The sequence below is a fragment of the Moschus berezovskii genome, chromosome 8, assembly GCF_049115385.1.
Source record: "Moschus berezovskii isolate FMDL1 chromosome 8, NW_MosBer_1.0, whole genome shotgun sequence".
Lineage (NCBI taxonomy): Eukaryota > Metazoa > Chordata > Mammalia > Artiodactyla > Moschidae > Moschus > Moschus berezovskii.
Genome location: NC_142467.1, coordinates 8,573,631 through 8,596,261, shown reverse-complemented (window position 1 = coordinate 8,596,261; position 22,631 = coordinate 8,573,631). Strand labels below are relative to the sequence as shown.

The window sequence follows — 22,631 nt, the reverse complement described above, 5'->3', positions numbered from 1 at the left end:
AAGTCAGCTCTTTGCATCAAGTGGCCAAAGTATTGGAGTTTCAGCTTCAGCATCAGTCCTTCTAATGAATATTCAGGACTGATCTCCTTTAGAATGGACTGGTTGGATCTCCTTGCAGCCCAAGTTACTCTCAAGAGTCTTCTCCAACACCACAGTTCAAAAGCATCAATTCTGAGTATATACGGTCATAAATTTTCATCTAAGCACAATTTAAGCTGTATCCCATGACCTTTTAAAAACAACTTTATTAAGATATAACTCATATCATACAATTCACCTAAGTGAATAAGTCAATAGTTTTTGACATATTACATTATTAATCTTTCTAAATTGTGGCAAAATAGAGATAAGATGAAAGTTGCCATTTTCACCATTGTGGTTAAGTGACATTGATGACACTCTCAGTGTGGTGCAGTCATCACCACTATTCCCAAACATCTTTGTTACTTCAACCAGAAACTTTGTAGCCATTAAGCATTAACTCCCCATTTCCTCTCCCCTAAGCCCTGGTAAACACTTAATCTACTTTCTATCTCTATGGATTTGCTTGTTTTGGATATTTCATATAGGTGGAATCATGTATGCAGGTCAGGAAGCAACAGTTAGAACTGGACACGGAACAACAGACTGGTTCCAAATAGGAAAAGGAGTATGTCAAGGTTTTATATTGTCACCCTGCTTATTTAACTTATATGCAGAGTACATCATGAGAAACGCTGGGCTGGAGGAAGCACAAGCTAGAATCAAGATTGCCGGGAGAAATATCAATAACCTCAGATATGTAGATGATACCACCCTTGTGGCAGAAAGTGAGGAAGAACTAAAGAGCCTCTTGATGAAAGAGGAGAGTGAAAAAGTTAGTTTAAATCTCAACATTCAGAAAACTAAGATCATAGCATCTGGTCCCATCCGTTCATGGCAAATAGACGGGAAAACAATGGACACAGTGGCTGACTATTTTTCTGGGCTCCAAAATCACTGCAGATGATGACTGCAGCCATGAAATTAAAAGACGCTTACTCCTTGGAAGGAAAGCTATGACCAACCTAGACAGCATATTAAAAAGCAGAGACATTACTTTGCCAACAAAGGTCCGTTTAATCAAGGCTATGGTTTTTCCAGTAATCATGGGTGGATGTGAGTGTTGGACCATAAAGAAAACTAAGCACTGAAGAATGGATGCTTTTGAACTGTGGTGTTGGAGAAGACTCTTGAGAGTCCCTTGGACTGCAAGGAGATCCAACCAGTCCATCCTAAAGGAGATCAGTCCTGGGTATTCATTGGAGGGACTGACGTTGAAGCTGAAACTCCAATACTTTGGCCACCTCATGCAGAGTTGACTCATTTGAAAAGACCCTGATGCTGGGAAAGATTGAGGGCAGGAGGAGAAGGGGACGACAGAGGATAAGATGGTTGGATGACATCACCAACTTGATGGACATGGGTTTGGATGGACTCCGAGAGATGGTGATGGACAGGGAGACCTGGCATGCTCCAGTTCATGGGGTCGCAAAGAGCTGGACATGACTGAGTGACTGAACTTAACTGAACTAATGCAATATTTTTCCATTTATACTTGACGTATTTCACTTTGCATAATTTCTTCAAGGGTCAGTCATGTGGTAGCATTATTCAGAACTTCATTCCTTTTGATAGCTGAATAATATTCCATTGCGTGTATATACCACGTTTTCTTTACTCATTCATCTGTCAGGGACACTTGGGTTGTTTCTACCTTTTGACTATTAGATAATACTGCAGTAAACATTGGCATACAATTATCTGTTCCAGGGCCTGTTTTCAGTTTCTTTGGGTATAAACCTAGGAGAGGACTTGCTGGGTCATATGATAAGTCTATGTTTAGGTTTTTGAGGAAGAAACAGTTTCCCGTAGTGACTGAACCGTTTTATACTTTTACATTCCTATCAGTAATGTACAAGGGCTGCAATTTCTCTACACTGTGTCATCAACACTTGTTATTTTTTCTTTTTAAAAACTATCACAGCCATTCTAATCAGTGTGACATAGTATCTTATTTGCATATTTTTCTTTGAGAAAATGTATAATCAAATCTTTTCCCCATTTTTAAATTGGGTTCTTTTTGTGTATTGAGTTATAGGAGTTTTTATATTTTCTGGATTTTATGGTTTTTTAATGTTAAATAAAAATAAGTCATTACCTTTTTACCTCAGGTAAAATGGGTGATTATTAACATAGTTGGTGATCAGTGAGGATTCACTGTAAGTCCTCTTCTCATACTTCAGGCGGATTTGCTGCTGACTTGCTTCTAGCTATAACTAAGTCACATAAACCACCACTATGATGGTTTCATCACTGTGTATTTACCACGTTTTAATTAATTATATATATAAGTATGTGTATATATATATTTATATATGTAAAGGAAAAGAGCAAAAGCACAGAAACCCAGAGACTATAGATTACGTGTTACAGTGCAGTAGGAAAGCATACTGGAAGAACCATTCCATTGAGTACTTTTCTCTTCACTTCTCCTTCAAAATAATACACAGGAAGGGGTGAGGTCAGGCTCCCTTCCCTTTAGTTTCTCTTCTGTTCTTCATTTCCTGGGACCTCTTAGCAGAACTCACAGACGCTCTACTGGGATGCGGAGAGGAGTGAGCGAAGGTGTCACTGGCTCTCTGATCTCATCTAGCTCCCTGGCGGCCCAAGGAAATGGCTCTCCTCACCATGTGCTCTTGGCAAGGACCTGCAAAGTGTGGACAGTGAGGTGGTCAGATGAGGGAAGTCCGCTGGGCCCAGCGCTCCTTACCTTTTGAATGGGTTTTGTGTGAGCACACAGGAAGTAGTGCTCATGGGGGCGAGGAGGACAGAGAGGGGTCAGCTGAAGCGGGAGAATCCGTCCATCTGGTCCTCACACTCTGGGCAAGCAACCAATGTACTTTTTCATTTGATGGCATTGAACTGACCTTTGCTTGTTTAATTGTAATGCACAAAGCTGGCATTGCCCTCTCAATCACAAATTCATCTGTGGAAAATAAAAGTTTGAAAAAAAAATTTTGTTTCTTAAATGCTTATTTTGGTGTTTAATTACTCATCATCATGATTAGAAACTCCAACTGGAAATGGCCCAGTTTATCGGGGACCTGCCTCGATATGGCCCAGGGTATCCTCGGGATGAACGGCGTCGGCGTCAGTGAGAGAGAGAGAAAGAGAGAGAGAGACAGAGGCTGATAATTCCTTGGTTTACGCAGGAAACCAATAAAACCCCAGCACGGGGTTTCTCTGTTTACGTAGGCCGCAGGCGCCCTCTCGAATCACTGGAGGCACCCCACCAGGGCACCCCCTCGAGTGGGTCTTAGAAACCCAGGCAGATAAGTAAATGCAGAGGGCCCAGCGCTCCAAGGATCTCAACCAGAAAAAGGAGAATAGAGAAAAGGATGGAAAGAGAGAAAAAATGACACGGGGAGACCAAGCTTCAGTGAGCAAGGCCCAAAACTTTATTTTCCAGTGCTGCTTTTATACCCTAAGTTGTGCACATAAAAAATAGAGAAAGGGAGGTATAGAGTCACGCCAAAATCACGCGGGGTCAGCAGTCTTGACCCTTATCAGGATCAGGGCTTATTTTTGTATGTCTCATGATATACAAAAGTTTTAGGTGGTTTACATCATCTTCTGGCCAGGAGGCCTGCTAACAGTTTATGGCCCTCTCTCCTAACAAAGGTTGCTGCTGCTAAGTCACTTCAGTCGTGTCCAACTCTGCGTGACCCCATAGATGGAAGCCCACCAGGCTCCCCCGTCCCTGGGATTCTCCAGGCAAGAACACTGGAGTGGGTTGCCATTTCCTTCTCCAATGTGTGAAAGTGAAAAGTGAAAGTGAAGTCGCTCAGCCACGTCAGACTCGTAGCGACCCCATGGACTGCAACCCACCAGGCTCCCCCGTCCATGGGATTTTCTAGGCAAGAGTACTGGAGTGGCTTGCCATTGCCTTCTCCTAACTAACAAAGGTTAGTTAGCTAGAAAAAGGCTTATATTCTTTCAAGATGATTTTCCTAAAGTCAGGCGCTATTCTCCAAAGACACATGACAAAGTTTCATTCCTATAAAGCAAGGGTGTAGTGAGAAACAAGAAAGGAATTTATTAACAAGATCTGATGTGGTTAAATCAAAGGCTACTACTTATTTTCTCTATATGTGATTAAAATATTTCCAAGGATACAATAGAAAATATGGAAACTTTGCAGCAAGCATTGATTCACCAATGAAATCTTTTTTAGTACTATTCTAATGACTTTAACTTCTTCAACAGATTCCTGTATTTAGAATATTAGGCTTTTTGTCCTTGCATGGCTGGGAGGCTGTAAACAGTCACATTCATAGTTTTAAGAGCCCAGACAAACTTGTCAGGCAAGTTAGAAAGCTATCAGAGGGGCTTGGATTGGAACACTCCTATTAAGCTGAGGAGAACTTTTTAACTACAGCTCTGAATTAATGTTTTCAGAGAAAGGTGGTTGGGGGGAAGCCCCCGTAAGTATTAGAGGACTTGGTAAGAGACGTAAGATAGTAAGGCAGTCAGACTCCGGTTTTCTTTGGGGTAGATGCTTGGGGTAAGTCCAGGGGGTTCCTCGAGTCCTGATTAGCTTTTGCCCGTCAGGCCTCTTCCCCAATTGACCTCTGCCACGGGTAGGATTTCCCTTGCTGGCTCCTGACACCAGTTCTTTCCAGACCTCTGAACAAAACATTACTAGAACTTTCTACACAGTCAAAAATAAGTGGAAGAGGCTTAAGGTAAGGGTCCCAACCAAGATGTCTATGCAAAAGGCTACCATTGAGATTTTAAGATTGGATTTAAGTAAGAAATGTATTCATTAAGAACTCCAGGTCACTGTTTCACTATCCTATTGGACTTCAAGCTCTAGGAAGGCAGAGAGATTTCTCACTGAAATATCCTTAGTGCCAGAACAGTATGTGGACATAATACATATCTTTCTTGAGTGTATGAACGAATCTCATAACTAGTAAGTTTTATTTTGTAAAACTTAATGAGTTACTTTTTTAAAAGATGGTGATATTAGAAATGTTAATTATGATATTTAAAAACAACGTTTCAAGTGAGGAAATTACTTTCATTCAAAAAATTTTCTTTAGTATACTCAGCATTTCCTGCTATAGCACCTTTTTAAGTGTTCATAAAAATACCACAAGGTGGCATACAAGCCTCATGAAGACATTGCTATTTCTTTGGTCAAAATTTTACTCTCTGCTTACAGAACAATTCCCTGAAATCCTGCTAAGAGGGACTCACTCTGAGCTCTTGGCTTAAGGGCTGTGCTCCGTCCCCCTTGACAGTGTCCCTCCACATAGAGTGAGAAGCTCACAGGTCTCAGGGATGTGCCCCTTTCCCACCTGGAGAACCTCTTCAAAGGCCTCCCTCCTGGGGGGGCCATGGACAGAGGCGGAGATCACACCCCAAAGGCTGGGCTGGTCAGCAGGTGCATCTGCAGGGCCTCCAGTGGGGGAGAGGTGCAGCAGGGGATGGCACAAAGTCATTTTTCGGGGAGGATAGAGTGCAGACAAACGATGCTCTGAGGCCAGCTACCCCTGCTTTGCCACCTATTCGTGTCAGGCTGGACAAGTCCAAGAATTCGAGGAAGCTTGAGGCATATTTGCTGACGTAGGAATAGCTTATTAGCTTGATTTATCACTTCTAAATATTTCGGTATATGGGATGTAAAAATCTATTTTCTCTTTTGACAGGGCCTTGTAAACATTAGGATAAGATTATGTGGATGTATCTAATTTGTAGGTATTTCCTGTGTATTTGGTTATTTAATATCTGTATTTGGAATCTACATTCAAATTCTGAGATTGAAGTAATAAAATCAGCATTTTTATTTGAACAGCTTATATTCACTATCAGGAAATAAAGTAACTTTCAGCATAAATGGCCTTTAATAAAATCTTCAAAAAAGATGAGTTTTGGCAGTCATTGCCGCAATCCACCAATACCCTAGTTTTCCTCCTTCCAAGGCATACAATAGGACTGTATTAGGCATGGCTCGGTGGCTAGGTTTTGTTTGTTTTTTAAACTTTTGTTTAGACTCTTACACAATTGTATTGAGATATAACTCTCATAAAACTCAGCTTTTTAAAGTATACGATTCAGTGGATCTTAGTATTTTCAGTTACATACCCATCACCATTAGCTTTAGAACACTGCTATCACTACAAAAAGAACCTGTACCCATTAGCAGTACGTGACTGGGTTTGAGCACTGTGAGGTCAGTAAGAACGTCCAAGTCTTTTCACAGCCGGTGCTCAGTTCATCATGCTCTCCCTTGCCACGGTGACGGGGGTACTCCAGAGGCCAATTTCTTTCAGCCTGCATCCTGGAGTGAGGATGAAAACGGAGCCTTAATGAACCAAGAGGGCGGCTAAGAAGTAAAAGTCTTGTTTCAAGCCACTAAGAATTTGGGGTGATTTGTAGACAGAGTATAGTGGGACCCAATATGATCAGTGCACACAGGATGAAGGTCTGTTTCATAAAGTATTTAGGGGAGGCAGAATTCTAAAAGAAAAAAAAAGGTTTAGAAACTGTAATTCTAAAATGACTCATTACTAATTACCCTGTTACAGTGGAAAAAGATTTACTCAGATATTGAAAAAAAATTTCACTTCATGTGAGTTTAGAGGAAACTTGACCACTTTTTACCAGAGTTCAGTATGACTCCATCATCAACTTTATTCTGCTAATGGGAGAAGGACAGGAATCACTGTTTGAGACAACTATGTTTCCTTAAGGGTTCTTTGTGGAATTCTATGTGGTATCTATTTGGTTGGTGACATAAGATTAAGTCTTTGATTTCTTTTCTCTAATCATTTTTCCTTTTCAATTCAGTTCAGTCGCTCAGTCGTGTCTGACTCTTTGTGACCCAATGGACTGCAGCACGACAGGCCTCCCTGTCCATTACCAACTCCTGGAGTTTACTCAAACTCATGTCCATTGAGTTGGTGATGCCATCCAACCATCTCATCCTCTGTCATCCCCTTCTCTTCCTGCCTTCAATCTTTCCCAGCATCAGGGTCTTTTCCAGTGAGTCAGTTCTTTGCATCAGGTGGTCACAGTATTGGAGTTTCAGCTTCAGCATCAGTCCCTCCAATGAACACCCAGGACTGATTTCCTTTAGGATGGACTGGTTAGATCTCCTTGCAGTCCAAGGGACTCTCAAGAGTCTTCTCCAGCACCACACTTCAAAAGCATCAGTTCTTCAGTGCTCAGCTTTCTTTATAGTCCAACTCTCACATCCATACATGACTACTGGAAAAACCATACCTTTGACTAGATGGACCTTTGCTGGCAAAGTAATGTCTCTGCTTTTTAATATGCTATCTAGGTTGGTCATAACTTTTCTTCCAAGGACTAAGCGTCTTTTAATTTCATGGCTGCAGTCACCATCTGCAGTGATTTTGGAGCCCCCCAAAATAAAGTCTGTCACTGTTTCCATTGCTTCTCCATTTGCCATGAAGTGATGGGACCAGATGCCATGATCTTAGTTTTCTGAATGTTGAGATTTAAGCCAACTTTTTTACTCTCCTCTTTATCAAGAGGCTCTTTAGTTCTTCCTCACTTTCTGCCACAAAGGTGGTGTCATCTACATATCTGAGGTTATTGATATTTCTTCCGGCCATCTTGATTCCAGCTTGGGCTTCTTCCAGCCCAGCATTTCTCATGATGTACTCTGCATATAAGTTAAATAAGCAGGGTGACAATATACAACCTTGACATACTCCTTTCCCTATTTGGAACCAGTCTGTTGTTCCATGTCCAGTTCTAACTGTTGCTTCCTGACCCGCAGACAGATTTCTCAGGAGGCAGGTCAGGTGGTCTGGTATTCCCATCTCTTTCAGAATTTTCCACAGTTTGTTGTGATCCACACAGTCAAAGGCTTTGGCATAGTCAGGAAAGTATAAGAGGATGTTTCTTTGGAACTCTCTTGCTTTTCCAATGATCTAGCAGAGGTTGGCAATTTGTTGTGTATGTGGCTTGTATGATCTATATTCCTTACCAGACTGTAAGTCTTTTGGGGACAAGGCACACATAGCTTTTATGTATCCCACAACATTCTTCAAAGTGCTTTATAACAAATATTTGTTGAGCAAAGTTGTAAATATTATAGAAATTATAGTTTAAAATCTTTTTATCGGTTATTTTATAATTTACTTTTTTAAAACTACAGAAAAAAATTAATTGATGCTTTTGACTTTAATATATACTATGGAAATACACACATTTTCAAGCCATTATGTAGTTTCAGATCCTAATCCTTAGCCTATCTAACAAGGTGAACTTACCAATACGCTGTTCAGTTCAGTTCAGTCGCTCAGTCATGTCCGACTCTTTGCGACCCCATGAATCACAGCACACCAGGCCTCCCTGTCCATCACCAACTCCCAGAGTTCATTCAAACTCATGTCCATCGAGTCAGTGATGCCATCCAGCCATCTCATTCTCTGTCGTCCCCTTCTCCTCCTGCCCCCAATCCCTCCCAACATCAGAGTCTTTTCCAGTGAGTCAACTCTTTGCATGAGGTGGCCAAAGTATTGGAGTTTCAGCTTTAGCATTAGTCCTTCCAATGAACACCTGTAGGAGCCCATTAAGCAACTACAATATTTTTAGATGCTTCAATGACACAGGAATAGGTTTCATTTAACACATTCAATAAATATTTATTAATGCAGTTCCAGGTAGTTCAAACAGTTTTTAAAAGGGGGTAATGTTAAAAAAAAAATTGAAACTGAAAACATGGTAACAATACCAAAGTTTTGAGTTGGAATTTAGTTTACTTCCTAAGAAGCAAGCATGCTTTGCCTGTTGTGTTTGTAGAAGAAAAAATAATATCCATATATTACATGCTTCCTTTCCCTAAATATATACATACACATATATGTGTGTGTGTGTCTGTATATATATATATATATATATATATATATATATGCACTGACATTCAAATGAAGAACAACTTCAGAGAAATTAAAGAAACCTTCAGGATTTAGTCATTAAGAGTTTGTCAAGATACTTTTTCTATGTAATCTTTTTGAATGGAAAAGATAAGATTCAAGGTGATATATTCTCTAAACAGCACTTTAAAGGAATTTTTGTGTTTACTAAGTTAAGTACTCAAGGACTTGGTTTGAAGAGTCCAAGAGACTAAAAGTTTGCTTTTCAAGAGCATTATGATCTTCCATCAGTGGAGAGATTTTGGCATTTCTGTATTCTAATAGTTCACGATCCTTGCTTGACGTCAGTAACTCACTGCTGACTACTCCAATAGCCGCATCTTCCACCAGAATACTTGCTTGGTATGCTCCAACTGGAAGCTCAGGCATTCCAACATAGTCATGATCCGCCACTACTGAACCATGTAAGAGATGGAGACTATCTGAAAGAAGGAACACAAGTTTGCCTTTTAGAACTATAATTAAACCACTTTAAAACAAAATAATATAAAATAAGGAATAAAATCCCAAGTAATACAAATTAACTATCAAGATTAATTTCTGGTGGGTTCTCATATCTCCTAAATAAGTACATGTCGAAGAATGAATAAAATGATATATGAATTTGATGGTTCATACATACAGAACTCAGGAGAGATCAAGGAATTAAGAGAGCCAGACTTTTTTTTTTAAATAGGAATAATATAAAGGGATGTTGTTTTTCTTTACAAATTAAAATTTTTTTTTTTACTGTGGTACAATTGATTTACAATGTTGTGTTAGTTTCAGGTGTACAGCAAAGTGAATGTGTTATAAACATATACATATATCCAACTTTTGGGGGGTTCTTTTCCCTGTAGGTCATTACAGAGTATTCTCTTGATCTGTCTTTAGTAGGTGTAAGTGAGGGGGTGGAAAGGGCTGAGAATCATGATATAGGTTAAAAACAAAAGTTATAAACTATATTTTTGATGTTGATGATACCCTTAATATATATCTCAAAGCATTTCTGGATGCATTTATGGGGTCCTGAACGATACTTTAACAAATGGAATTGTTAAATCCTTATATTTACAACTTTAGATAATTCTTTAATCTTTATAAAGTTCATATTAGGACAATAACATCAAATTGTCACACTATGAAGTGATAAGCTACAATGAAGATAGAGTTCCTAGAATCAGGTTTATATAAGAGGTATGTGCAAGTAGGCAGGCTACAATGGATTAGGTTAATTAGCTTACTGAAGTCTAATTTAATATTAAAATGCTCATGAACTTTCAAGGTGTATCGAAATCTATAATAAAATACTGACAAGGAAAATTCCTTGTCAGTATTTTATTCTATTTTCAGCAAATTTATCTTCACTCTTAGAGGGAAAAAATGCTTAAAATGAGGGTTAAACAGATGGCAAAGCAGCAGAATCTTTATAAACAAAGGGCTCCAAAAATCACTGCGGATGCTGACTGCAGCCATGAAATTAAAAGACACTTACTCCTTGGAAGGAAAGTTACGACCAACCTAGACAGCATATTAAAAAGCAGAGACATTACTTTGCCATCAAAGGTCCGTCTAGTCAAGGCTATGGTTTTTCCCGTAGTCATGTATGGATGTGAGAGTTGGACTGTGAAGAAAGCTGATCGCCAAAGAATTGATGGTTTTGAACTGTGGTGCTGGAGAAGACTCTTGAGAGTCCCTTGGACTGCAAGGAGATCCAACCAGTCCATTCTGGAGGAGATCAATCCTGGGTGTTCATTGGAAGGACTGATGCTAAAGCTGAAACTACAATACTTTGGCCACCTCATGCGACGAGTTGATTCACTGGAAAAGACTCTGATGCTGGGAAGGATTGGGGGCGGGAGGAGAAGGGGACGACAGAGAATGAGATGGCTGGATGGCATCACCGACTCGATGGACATAAGTTTGAGTGAACTCCGGGAGTTGGTGATGGACAGGGAGGCCTGGCGTGCTGTGATTCGTGGGGTTGCAAAGAGTCGGACACGACTGAGCAACTGAACTAAACTGAACTGAATGTAGATTAAAAAATTCCTCTAATTCATTACAACAAGGAACTATTTCACTACCACTGATTAGCTTCCTGGATCCCTGTCTTCTCTTTCTGGATTTTCTCCCAAAACATTAACAGAATCTCTTAAAGATTTTAATAGCTTAAAGAACCCTCAAATTTTAAGTTAAAGAAAGAGCAAAAGGAACATTAATAGCTCATTTAGACTAGAGATCAATGAAAGTTTCTCAGAGCCGATAAATGTGCTAATATATCCCAGAACACGATTCCACCATACTTATCCTCATAATAATATTGGAAGGACTGATGCTGAAGCTGAAACTCCAATATTTTGGCCACCTGATGTGAAAAGCCGACTCATTTGAAAAGATCCTGATGCTGGGAAAGACTGAAGGCGGAGGAGAAGAGTATGACAGAGGATGAGATGGTTAGATGGCATCCGACTCAATGGATACGAGTTTGAGTAAACTCTAGGAGTTGGCAATGGACAGGGAGGCCTGGTGTGCTGCAGTCCACGGCATCGCAGAGAGTCGGACACGACTGAGCGACTGAACTGAACTGAACTGAATATGTGAAAAGCTAATTGAATCTATTCCAGCCCTGTAAGTCACATATTTATGAACTTTAAATTTACAAACATCAAAAGATTAAAGCTATGCTCTTTCCTAACAGGTGGTGTAAGCAGACTTGGGCTTGTATGGACATTTAGTTTTGCCCATTTACTTCTTCATTAGGGAAAATGTATCTGGTATTTTAGTTTTGAGAGGTTTTCTAAGTTTAACCTCACCAATTCATATTAATGCAAAAGCAGTAATTACATTGAAAATGCTATTAAGATACAAAGTTATGATGAAACTAAAAGTATGGATAATTGAAGGTGATATCAAATGATTTTTCTATGTTAGTAGGCAATGAAATACTGAACAAGAGAACAATTCTGAAAGATAAAAAAAAAAAAAATCATGCAACCCATGCTATGCTCAATAGTAGCAGGAAAGAGGAAAAAAGGATCAGCGAAATTGAAACACCTTTACAATATGTTGCTAGAGGTTCACTATCAAAGTTTGCTATTAGTCTGTTAATATCAGAGAAAGCTAGGTAGTCATGTAAAAGAACTTGAAAGGTTAGGTAGGGTAAAAATGTTGCTGATGAAATTTTTCTAATAAGTCATGGAGAATTTCATAGGTTCAGGGTACAATGCCACAATGTATTAGTGAGAGCAGTTACTGTAAGCATTTTAAATATTTCCAAATTGGATCTTTGCAGAGATCTTTGATGAAGGAAGTTTTCTATCTCAAAATGTTTTTCCATACATATAAAGCAGGTCTACTATAGAAAAATATGTCCAGTAAACAAGTATCAAGAGGGAAGCTATGGATAGATGTAAAGTTTTTAGAAGTTATCCCTTTGATTTCCTGAAAATGCATTCAAGGACCTTGAGTGTAAGCACCTCCTAGTTACACAGACTTTGAAACAAAAGGGCTTGACCAACCTCACTTGTTTGTAAAAGAGGAGAACTTCCTTATATAAGTAACCAATAAATATATCTGAACATATACACACACTTTCTTTTAAGTAAGCTTTAAAGTAACTTAGTGCCAGCAAATTTGGAAAACTCAGAAGTGGCCACAGGACTGGAAAAGGTCAGTTTTCATTCCAATCCCAAAGAAAGGCAATGCCAAAGAATGCTGAAACTATTGCACAATCGCACTCATCTCACACGCTAGTAAAGTCATGCTCAAAATTCTCCAAGCCAGGCTTCAGCAATACGTGAACCGTGAACTTCTAGATGTTCAAGCTGGATTTAGAAAAGGCAGAGGCACCAGAGATCAAATTGCCAACATCCACTGGATCATGGAAAAAGCAAGAGAGTTCCAGAAAAACATCTGTTTTCTGCTTTATTGACTATGCCAAAGCCTTTGACTGTGTGGATCACAATAAATTGTGGAAAATTCTGAAAGAGTGGGAATACCAGACCACCTGACCTGCCTCCTGAGAAACCTATATACAGGTCAGGAGCAACAGTTAGAACTGGACATGGAAGAACAGACTGGTTCCAAATAGGAAAAGGAGTACGTCAAGGATGCATATTGTCACCCTGCTTATTTAACTTATATGCAGAGTACATCATGAGGAACGCTGGGCTGGAAGAAGCACAAGCTGGAATCAAGATTGCCGGGAGAAATATCAATAACCTCAGATATGCAGATGACACCACCCTTATGGCAGAAAGTGAAGAGGAACTAAAAAGCCTCTTGATGAAAGTGAAAGAAGAGAGTGAAAAAGTTGGCTTAAAACTCAACATTCAGAAAACAAAGATCATGGCATCTGGTCCCATCACTTCTTGGGAAATAGATGGGGAAACAGTGGAAACAGTGTCAGACTTTATTTTTTTGGGCTTCAAAATCACTGCAGATGCTGACTGCAGCCATGAAATTAAAAGACACTTACTCCTTGGAAGGAAAGTTACGACCAACCTAGACAGCATATTAAAAAGCAGAGACATTACTTTGCCATCAAAGGTCCGTCTAGTCAAGGCTATGGTTTTTCCCGTAGTCATGTATGGATGTGAGAATTGGACTGTGAAGAAAGCTGATCGCCGAAGAATTGATGCTTTTGAACTGTGGTGTTGGAGAAGACTCTTGAGAGTCCCTTGTACTGCAAGGAGATCCAACCAGTCCATCCTAAAGCAGACCAGTCCTAGCTGTTCATTGAAAAACCTATGCTGAGGCTGAAACTCCAATACTTTGGCCACCTCATGCAAAGAGTTGTCTCACTGGAAAAGACTCTGATGCTGGGAGGGATTGGGGGCAGGAGGAGAAGGGGACGACAGAGAATGAGATGGCTGGATGGCATCACCAACTCTGTGGACATGATTTTGAGTGAACTCCGGGAGTTGGTGATGGACAGGGAGGTCTGGCGTGCTGTGATTCATGAGGTTGCAAAGAGTCGGACACGACTAGCAACTGAACTGAACTGAGTGTGACAAAACTGCAGCGAATAGGGATTATACTCAGCAAAGTCTACACAAGTTACTCTATAAGCAATGGGAAATTACTCTGGAGATTTCAAGTTGCCTTTGTACAGAGAAAACAATTCTCATTCATTTGGAAAGGTCAAATATGTTTTCATCCTACTTTGTTCTAAATCTAGTACAGCCAACAGAAATGTTCTTTAACTTCAAAAAAGATTACCAAAGATTTATCAGAAAGAGATTTTTGAGGCTTACATGAATGCTGAAATAATACTATTTTAGATATATTGGATTATCATAAAATAGATTACTAAAATTATTTTCACCTACTTTTTTTAACATGGTTACTAAAAAATTTTAAATTATATATTACATAGTTTTTCATTATATATTAGAAAGTACTAATCTAGAATAATCCTGAGTTATGGATAAAGAAAAGAACAAGATAAGTTTTTGCTCCCAATATAAAGAGAGATAAAACCATATTAAAGGACTAGTTTACTCAGTCACATTACATGATAGAATTTACTTAATTTTTATTTCCTCATTCTATTGATTGAGTTACTAATATAAATGCTTGATGAGAGCATTATTTCAGTTTTGACCAGACTGACTGATTAAGTCTTTAGTTTCTCAGGAGAGGTATTTTCAAGACATGTCAGGAAGGTTTATCAGCAGTTTTGACATACTGCTGTCAAAACCAGTTTTGACATAGGGATATTTAGTCTTAGAGTAAAAAACAAAGTGAGATAAGAATATTAACATTTACCTAAGGAGAAAAATTAAAACCACATATTAAAACCAAGGCCTCAGAAAAGTCTCAGTGATTTGGATTAACTTATTTTTTCAAATAGAAAAAGTGTAAGGTTTCAGGACAATTTTCTCATTCTGAAATGAGTGTCTTGACTAGTCCTATACATGGTCTGATATCCTAAAACTAGTACAATGTGTTTCCATACTAGTACTTTTCTCATGATAAAATAAATAACTGTAGTTTGATACTATTTAATTATTACAGTAGATAAACTAAGAGAACTGAGTGATTCTTACTGAGCGACTGAACTGAACTGAACTGAACTGAACTAAGAGGTCAGAAGGAGGCGCTGTGCAGGAACTACAGTTGTTCATACCGCAGGGTCTGCACCATGGATGTGCAGGTCGGGGAGAACAGGGCCACTTCATACAAGGGACCTGGGCACGGGTGGCTTTTGGTATCCACAGGGGTCCTGGAACTGATTCCCTGTGGATACCAACAGATGACTGTGCGTTAACAATAAAGTCAAGCTTTATTTAATATAGGGACTAAGCTCTGTTTTCTGTTGTGAGTGCAGACCATAACTGTGTTAGGTAGAATGCTGCTGCTGCTGCTAAGTCGCGTCCGACTCTGTGTGACCCCAGAGACTGCAGCCCACCAGGCTCCTCTGTGCACGGGATTCTCTAGGCGAGGATACTGGAGTGGGCTGCCATTTCCTTCTCCTGTTAGGCAGAATAGTGGACCCCTACTGGTAGCTATATACTAATTCATGAACGTTGTGATTACGTTACCTAACATGGTAAAGGAGGATTAGAGTAGTGAGGGAATTAAGGATGCTAACCAACCGACCAATCAACCTTAAAATAAAGAGGATATCTTGGATTATCAGGATGGGCCCAAGCACAGGTGTCCTGAAACGCAGATGATGAAGGAAGAATAGGAGGCTGGAGTGATGTAATGTGAGAACTCTACCCCACTGCTGGCTTTTAAGACAGGAAGAGGACCACAAATCAAGTGATGTGAACAGCCTCTAGAACCTGGAAAATGCACAAAACACCCTCTTGAGCCTCCAGAAAGGAACACAGCCCTGCCATGCCTTACTGTAGCCCATTGAGGTCTACACTAGATCTCTAAGCATAGAATTATGAAACAGTAAGCTTGTGTTGTTTTAAGCCATTAAATTTGTGGTAAATTGTTATGGCAGCAATGGGAAACTTATTAAAGAATAAAAACCATTTCACAAGCTGTGAGGGGCAATGAGAGCAAGGCCTTTAGGGGAGGCAGACACATACTGATCACGATAATTCCCAGTCAAAACAAAATTACTCAAAATCTATGTCACATACAATAATGGGGAGTCAATAACATTTTTCCACTCAAAGGAAAACACTATGATTATGAAGAGACACGATTGCATGGCATAAAATTTCTTGTTAAAATAGTCTTGAAAAGGTGCCTGGAACTGAACTAGACAGACAGACACATAGGCCTGCTTAAAACAGCAGTGAGAAACACTGTCGATCTAGTACTGAATGTGCTCCCTCTCTGTTATGTTCTGGGTAAGAATGGATGAGGAGTTGGCAACAGAAGCTTCTGTTCTGGATGGTGAGCTTTAATGCAGTTATGACATCTCGAGGCTGGTAAGAGCAACGATGCAGACAAATTCATAGTCCTTTTGGCTACACTATGTTCAAATTTGTGTCAAAAGAATGGGATGACTACTCAGAGACATTATATTTGCTTTAAATTTAGTTTAAAGACTTTAAAATCAACTTTTGAGGTGAAGATTTTCAGGAAAACAAGTGATACTAAAGGAAAAGATGATAGAAATCACACTTGTTTTGAATTTCTACAAATAAAAGAAACACACAAAAACAGATCAGAGTAAGTAAGAACCAGACTTCAGCTGGATTAGTACTTCTTTTGATTAATGAGAAAAAACAATTTTACCCATCAATCTCGGGTTCCTTACATGTACACTAGAACTAATTTTGCAATTTCCTTTGTATTACTGGAAGAATAATCTGTAGAGAATTTAAGCATGAACTAAAAATTGTAATGCTTCTGTTTAGAAATTGTTCTATTCAGCTGGGTTCTGAAATATTCAGTCGTAGCAGAATGTTAGGTCTCCTTAAGAAATTCTTTGGCAAGAGCAAGTTACAAAATGGTGAAACAGATCCTGATGCAGTAACATTTTAAGCAGAGATTTTGCATTAATTTAGGAAGGTTAACACATTAGAAGGAATCAAGTCCTGAACACTAAAGATTTAGAGGGCAAAATCGGAAGAAAGGACAACCTGCACCTTATAATCTTTCGTTCCTACTTAACTTGCAGAAGGAAGAAATCATAAAGGGTAGCTTAGAACTGAGAAGGCACAAGGAATAAAAGTGCTTCTTTTAACAGAGAATGAAGGTACTGGGAGCTTTCTGAGTTGGAATGGTCCAAGATAAGTCTACTAGAGCAACTGGTTCTATCATAAGCAGAAAGAAAGGTACTAAGGGCTTTTAACATGAGAGTTGTGACCCAGATCAGAAACAGTTGAGCAGTCTGAAGGGCTTCATATCCTAAGAGGGTTATCTATTATCATTATTGTTCCAATTATTATTTACTTAAGCCTGTTAAATAACACAGTTGTTTATACTGTTTTAAAAGGCACTAAATTGTATCTTTCTTGTTATTCAGATTCAAATAATTTTGATGCTTTATCTAAAAAACAAATGTAACTAGCTAAGATACCAAGTTATTCCCTCTCAGTTATCTACCTCGAAGAAACTCTAGAGAGCAGATACAACAGGACAAAATAAAAGCTTCACGAATGTGAAAGAGGAGAGTGAAAAGGCTGGCTTGAAGCTCAACATTCAGAAAACAAAGATCATGGCATCTGGTCCCATCACTTCATGGGAAATAGATGGGGAAACAGTGGAAACAGTGTCAGACTTTATTTTTTGGGGCTCCAAAATCACTGCAGATGCTGATTGCAGCCATGAAATTAAAAGACTCTTACTCCTTGGAAGGAAAGTTATGACCAACCTAGATAGTATATTAAAAAGCAGAGACATTACTTTGCCAACCAAGGTCCGTCTAGTCAAGGCTATGGTTTTTCCCGTGGTCATGTATGGATGTGAGAGTTGGACTGTGAAGAAGGCTGATCGCCGAAGAATTGATGCTTTTGAACTGTGGTGCTGGAGAAGACTCTTGAGAGTCCCTTGGACTGCAAGGAGATCCAACCAGTCCATTCTAAAGGAGATCAATCCTGGGTGTTCATTGGAAGGACTGATGCTAAAGCTGAAACTCCAATACTTTGGCCACCTCATGCGACGAGTAGACTCACTGGAAAAGACTCTGATGCTGGGAGGGATTGGGGGCGGGAGGAGAAGGGGACGACAGAGAATGAGATGGCTGGATGGCATCACCGACTCTGTGGACATGAGTTTGAGTGAACTCCGGGAGTTGGTGATGGACAGGGAGGCCTGGCGTGCTGTGATTCATGGGGTCGCAAAGAGTTGGTCACAACTGCGCGACTGAACTGAACTGAACTGAACTGAAAGTAGGATTTAAACTGAAAGCCATGTCAATTAGCTCCAGTCCACGAAAGAAAGCATTAGAGAAGATCAGTATATCTTAACTATTCAGATTCACATTTTGGAGCAAGTAGCATCGTCTAGGGTGCTGTTCACCTCCTATAATAGCGCATCATTCTCAGAACCTCTCACTCACATCTTCCCCTGCATTTACCATGGCCATGATAAGATGCAGCATTAAAAATCAATCACATTTCTAAACGTCCCCTAATATATTTATCTCACAACAGAATTCCAGACGGTGTTTGTTTTGGCATTATTTACCTTAGCCACTATCATGTCATGCTAAAAGTGACAAAATATTCTGAAAGTGAAAATACTGAAGATATAATTCTTTCCTCTACGAATGATGTCCTGTGTCTTGCACATGAACTGTGGGGGAAAGTGTGTGAAAAGTACACTAGAAATCAAAATAAAATCTCTTACAAACCTGACACTTTCAGAAACCATATGTTAATAAAAAACACTCTTTGGGCTCCAACAGTGTACGAAATTTTACAAAAATGAAAAGGGAAAATAAAACCTAACCAAAGGAAAGGCAGGGAGGAGGAGGAGAGATTTCTTATAATTTAACTTCTCTTTTCATTCAAAGAAAGTAAAAATGTAGAGAAGTGACAGATATTTACCTTGTTCACTCGATTCTCTTACATAGGGCTTAAGGTGGGACATTTTGATAGGTCTTTTAAGTCTAGTCCCAGTGCTGTCTCGCAGAACAGCACATCCATTTTCTGTAATATAGTCTATGACACAAGGACCAACCCATTCAGACTGGAAACGACCATCCTTCCACCAGTTTTTCCTTTGTCTCAAAACTTCATGACCCACTTTTAGATGAAATGGATTTAATTGCTTTGGTTTCTTTTTAACAATGATTTTGCTTTTATTTAGTTTATCAAAATTGTTGTTCTCCATCTGCAAGTATTAAAAAAAAAAGATGAAAGAGCTATATTTTCTTGAAGGCAAATACAGATAATATTATAATAAAAACATTATTGAGATACTACTGAAAGCTACAGAAGAATCCCATTTAATTTTTTGAAACAGTATTTCAAAATCAGTATTACCCCAACTTTATAAAGAAAATAAAGTAATATGAGATGAAGTAACAGGCCCAAGGTAAACAACTGGGAAGCAAGACCAGGGATCTGAATTCAGCTGTACCTTCATTCCAAAACACAGGGTTATTAATGTCTCTCAGAATTTAATAGCTAAACACACTGTTTAATCAAGACATGCAGAATTCAATAGAAAAAACTTGGTTTGAGTGTATATCATATGTATGTGTGTGTGTGTGTGTATGCTGAAAAAACATTTTTGTATCATTTTATAGACTCTTTAATTATAGTTTTTTTTTCTAGTAGAATCACCTGGCCCACTGAAGTTGTCTTATTCTCCATTATTTTATCAGCTTCTTTAATTGCATCTAGAATTTTGGAAAACATACTTGTATTATCACCATCCACTTCACGAATATCTGAAGATTCAGGCATGTAAGGATTTCGATTAAACATTTGAAAATATGGTGTATTTTTAGTAGGTTCCTATCAAGAAAAATAAACAACAATTTGTAATAAAACATGCAGCCAAGAGATAAATCATAACTCAAAAGTACCGAATTATAAAGATACATACCGAGTGAGTAACATTGAAGGCGAATGAAACAGCTGATAGGTGATCATCCCAGTTGTATGGGTAGTCAGCACAGTGTTTGGAGAGAAATGTTTTGATAGTGCTAGGTGTACTTTCAGTTGGATTAATTGTTTGGGAGGCATGAGAAATAACAATTTGCTTTGTGCCAAACAATTCACATAGTTCTACATTGATCTGAAAAATATATAAAAACAACAGTGACTTTAAAAGTCTATTTTATTTTTCCCTTGATGGAAAGGTTTCAAAATAATTTAAATCTTGCCTTTTCCTTGACCATTTGTTTGTTGTGTCAGTTGCTAAGTCGTGTCTGACTCTTCTGCGATCCCATGGACCGTAGCCCCACCAGGCTCCTCTGTCCATGGATTTCTCAGGCAAGAATACTGGAGTGGGTTGCCATTTCCCTTCTCCAGGGCATCTTCCCGATCCAGGGATCAAACGTGCATTTACTACCGAGCCTGGGAAGCCCATTCCATGAAGGGTAGTTTGGTGAAAACTGGACAGTATCTAGAAACTAGATTACTGTCAGTAAAGCAAAAAAATGAGTGAGGGAACCACTATGGACTCCCACATGTCGCAGATTCTCACTTTTCTCCCAAGATACAATTCCATACCATGTGTGACAGACACTCTTCTGCTTTGTTGATTCAGGAGGCTATTGTCAATTTATACCTATTAGTAAAAGCTTCATTTCTTTCTTTTTGGATGGAAAAAATAAACAAAAGCTCTAATATCGTCATTCCTTATTTTGCAGATGACTGCTACCTTAGTCAAGGTAGGCAAGTTACAAAACCCAATCAAGGCTCAGGGGTTCAACTCAAAAATTTTACTACTTGCTAGGACAAGGTCAGCTACAGGTCAGGGTGTCTCTCCAAAGCAACTGTCCTCCCCTAGGTACCTCAACAATCCCGGATGAGAGAAAATCCACTATCGCTTAGGGTAATACCTGAAATATTCAGTTGATTCTCCAGAGAAAGAATAAGACTGGAAGAATGAAGAATTGAGCATGAGGTTTTTCAATACTTTGGGCTAAAAGTGGCACACATTCATTCATTTAACTTCTCGGGCCAGATGTGTTACTTGGGTTTACTCACCTGCAAGAGGCTAGGACACCCTATTTGGAAGGCTAGGAGAACTAGTTATTGCTGAGCACCAAACACATAACAACAGATGGTTATGTATATTTTAATCACTAAAAGCTATAAAGCAACATAATGATAACACAAACTGAAAAATTAAAAAAACAAATCTATAACCTCATTGCTCTTAAAAAGCCCATAAAATTTGTATGGTTAACCATACAAATTTTTGTTTTAGCTTCTTTACATCTATTTTTTTTTAATGTATTTACTTTTAATTGGAGAATAACTGCTTTACAATGTTGTGTTGGTTCTGCCACACATCAGCATGAGTCAGCCATGGGTATACACATGTCCCCTCCCTCCTGAACCTCCTTCCCACCTCGCACCCCATCCCACTCGTCGCGGCTGTCACAGAGCCCCGGGCTGAGCTCCCTGCATCACACAGCAAACTCCCACTGTCCGTTTACATGTGGTAATGCGTATGTTTCATGCTACTCGATCAGTCTGTCTCACTCTCTCCCTCTCCTGCTGCATCCGCAAGTCTGTCCTCGATGTCTGTGTCTCTGCTGCTGCTGCTAAGTCACTTCAGTCGTGTCCGACTCTGTGTGACCCCACAGACGGAAGCCCACCAGGCTCCCCCGTCCCTGGGATTCTCCAGGCAAGAACACTGGAGTGGGTTGCCATTTCCTTCTCCAATGCATAAAAGTGAAAAGTGAAAGTGAAGTCGCTCAGTCGTGTCCGACCCTTAGCGACCCCACGGACTGCAGCCCACCAGGCTCCATGGGATTCTCCAGCCAAGAGTACTGGAGTGGCTTGCCATTGCCTTCTCCGCTGTGTCTCTACTGCTGCCCTACAAATAGGTGAATCAATACCATTTTCTACATTCCATATATTTTTACATAGTTATCTACACAAAATATGTATGTATAATATATGTAATAACATCTTTTACCTAGATTTTTAATTTAACCAGAAGACATATATGCATGTGTGTGTGTGTGTGTGTGTGTTTGTTGTGTGTGTGTCTGTACAGCTCTTACTGGATCTCTGGCAAATTGTTTTATAATAGTTTCAAGCTGCAATACTACCAGTAATGTAGAGTTGTATTATTTTATCTGTAGTCTACTAGATATGTTTGTTATTATTACTATTTTTCTTGATACGGATAAACAAAAAAATGGTGTTCATTTACCTTACTCATTACTACTGGGTTTGAACCTTTCTTCATATTTTTACTGCCTCTTGTGAATCACATTTCTGTCACTGACTCATTTTTTTGTTTGAATCTTTTATAATAAAGGCATTAACACTTTCCTGCATAAATCTGCTTTATTTTTGTTGACCTGTTTCTTGGCCTTTATGTCTTGGTTATTTTACTACATATAAATTTCTAATTTTTAAACAGCCCAAATTTGGTGATTTTTCCATTCAAATTTATGCCTCTGTTCCCTAAGCCTGGAATGTCAACTCAGTCTCTCGAGATTTATTTTTTTAAAGTTAATCAATTTTTGTTTGTTTCAATTAAAAAACACAAAAATTTTAATTTATCTGAAAATAACTTTGGTATGCAGTAATCCTAAAATCATATTAT

The 22,631-nt window shown here is 39.0% G+C and overlaps 1 protein-coding gene across 2 annotated transcripts in view; it reads right to left on the bottom strand.

Moving 5' to 3' along the window:
* Positions 1-8,692: 8,692 nt before the first annotated feature.
* GIN1 (gypsy retrotransposon integrase 1) overlaps positions 8,693-22,631 on the bottom strand; it is a 30,163-nt gene continuing 16,224 nt past the window's right edge. Inside the window, exons 3-6 of one of the 2 annotated variants that reach the window (XM_088838442.1) lie at positions 19,944-20,135; positions 19,679-19,852; positions 18,938-19,223; positions 8,693-9,418 (exon numbers count right to left, since the gene is read on the bottom strand). In XM_088838442.1, coding sequence (XP_088694568.1) covers positions 9,144-9,418; positions 18,938-19,223; positions 19,679-19,852; positions 19,944-20,135 — 927 coding nt within the window. In that variant the 3' untranslated portion in view covers positions 8,693-9,143. The remainder of the gene's footprint in view (positions 9,419-18,937; positions 19,224-19,678; positions 19,853-19,943; positions 20,136-22,631) is intronic. The other variant, XM_055429808.2, reaches the window with a different exon arrangement.